The 2,209-nt window shown below is 29.3% G+C and overlaps 1 protein-coding gene across 1 annotated transcript; it reads right to left on the bottom strand.

The window, feature by feature from the left end:
* Positions 1 to 385: 385 nt before the first annotated feature.
* On the bottom strand, positions 386 to 1,820 carry LOC136081392 (uncharacterized). The gene is made up of 2 exons (XM_065798705.1): positions 1,205 to 1,820; positions 386 to 1,116 (listed from the first exon to the last, which is right to left on the bottom strand). The coding sequence occupies exons 1-2, from the start codon at positions 1,818 to 1,820 to the stop codon at positions 386 to 388; spliced, it is 1,347 nt and encodes a 448-aa protein (XP_065654777.1).
* Between the last annotated feature and the right edge of the window lie 389 nt (positions 1,821 to 2,209).

Here is a 2,209-nt window from a genome sequence, read left to right as displayed (position 1 = left end):
TAACAAATATGGTTAGATGCCTTTTTACGGTTGCATGTTGGAGAGAAAAGGGAATTGAATTTCATAATAAATTCTTAATCGCAATTATACTCGGATGTGATTTGTATTTAAAAATTGAATTTTCTATGGGGTCATGGATAAGTGTTTCGTTAGTTTCAGGGAACAGTTTGATGCACAAATGCGATATAGCATCTTTTTAATATGCTTTAAAAATATCGACCTCAAGTTTATCATTTGATATTATAAAATTTAATTAAGTTGAAACATCTGGTATAGTATGTAAACTTATCCTCTTTCTTATAATATATATTTCTAGGGGTTATATATACCCTCGTTATTCAAGTAATATAAAAAACCGTTAAAAAAACAAACAAATAAAAAAACTTCAATGTTTACTGCATAATGCAAAAGCTCTTTGGATAAAACCTTTAAATAGACCATAAATTATTTTTGGATCGTGACAAGAATGAGGCTTAACTTGCACATTAGTTATTGCATCTTTGCGATAGATATTAAAAAGATATGTTCCGGATTTGCTATTTGTTATTGAGAGATCGAGAAAATTTATTGTGTGTGAATCGCTTTCTTTTTCAATCGTATATTTGATATTTGTGTGTTGATTATTTAACAAGTCAAGAAAACGTTCTGATTCTGCCTCATTTATAAAACGGGAATGGATATCATCTACATACCTTTTAAATGATTTTACACATATTGTCGGCGTAAGATATTGTGCCTGTAGTAACGCTTTTTCTTCATAATGTTGTAGAAAACTCTCTGCCATTACTACCATTAATGATAAACCTATAGGACCAGCATCTTCCAATGTGTGTATGTTGCCTTCATGTAAAAAATAACAATTTGACAAACACAAATCTAAAAGTAATTTTATTTCTGAAAAAGATAATTTTGATTTAAAGACAGGACTGTTACGGAGTTGTTCTAATAAAATATCGATTGATTCTTTAACTGGTATTGAAGGGTAAAGATTAACAATATCGAAGGAAACTTGAAGTTCACCAGGATCGATATACCATGATTGAGCACATTCAACAAACTGTTTTGAATTTCGAAGTTTAGTTTTGTTAAGATTGGAGGTAGGTTGGATGAGATTTACTAAATAATTTATATGTAGGTGATCCTACTGTGCTTACTATAATTCGCATTGGGTAGTTATTAGTTAGTTTGTGTGCTTTGATGACACCATATAATCGTGGAGGAGTGGCGTCACTTGGATAAATTGATCTATATTCATTTTTTGTAAACTTTGTTTTCAGATTTCGTAAAGTATTCTGAACTTTGCGAAGGAGTTTTTGAGTTGGATCATAGTTTATGATTTTAGATTTTCCGAGTTGTTCTTCAATTTTTTTAAGTGCATCGGTTTTATTAATTCGAACAAAGCCTGATCCTTTATCGAACGGATAAATACTAATTGTGTTGCTAGACTTAAGTTCTTTGAGAGCTTTAAACTGATCCTTATCTAAATTTGTAGAAACCGGTTTATGAATTTTCAAAACTCGAAGTACATCTTGTCTAAGTTTATTTGCATCAGTATTTTTGTTTGAATACTTCAACTTTAAAGCTGCCGTTTCAGTTATACGTATTATATCCATATATGGAACTTTACTCGGAATAGGAACAAAGTTAGGTCCTAAATCTAGTAATTTTTTGTGATGTTTTGGGATATTATCAGCACATAAATTAGGTGTTACCTCTTTTATAAACTTGTACTTTCTTTGGTTATTATTATCTTTATATCTACAATCCTTGATTAATAAATCAAATTTGTTTTTTAGTTTATTTCTCGATCGCAAACACATATATATTCGTAGGACTTATCTGTAATGTTTGTAATTTTTTGAAAATCTTTGGCAGCTTTGGCAGCAAATCCGGAACATATCTTTTTAATATCTATCGCAAAGATGCAATAACTAATGTGCAAATAAAGCCGCATTCTTGTCACGATCCAAAAATAATTTATGGTGTATTTAAAGGTTTTATCCAAAGAGCTTTTGCATTATGCAGTAAACATTGAAGTTTTTTTATTTGTTTGTTTTTTTAACGGTTTTTTATATTACTTGAATAACGAGGGTATATATAACCCTAGAAATATTGTAATTTATTATAAGAAAGAGGATAAGTTTACATACTATACCAGATGTTTCAACTTAATTAAATTTTATAAAAGCTTATCTAAGATGTTAACTTT

Source organism: Hydra vulgaris, chromosome 06, assembly GCF_038396675.1.
Source record: "Hydra vulgaris chromosome 06, alternate assembly HydraT2T_AEP".
In the NCBI taxonomy this organism is placed as follows: Eukaryota; Metazoa; Cnidaria; class Hydrozoa; order Anthoathecata; family Hydridae; genus Hydra; species Hydra vulgaris.
The sequence above is the reverse complement of the archived record's forward strand: the minus strand, read 5'-3'. Positions and strand labels throughout refer to the sequence as shown.

What these genes read in the sequence shown, in the direction of transcription:
- LOC136081392 (XM_065798705.1), bottom strand. Translation starts at nt 1,820, where the DNA reads ATGTGTTTGCGATCGAGAAATAAACTAAAAAACAAATTTGATTTATTA. An exon ending in CACTCCTCCACGATTATATG is followed by an intron (nt 1,117 to 1,204) that starts GTGTCATCAAAG and finishes TAAATTATTTAG; the next exon opens with TAAATCTCATCCAACCTACC.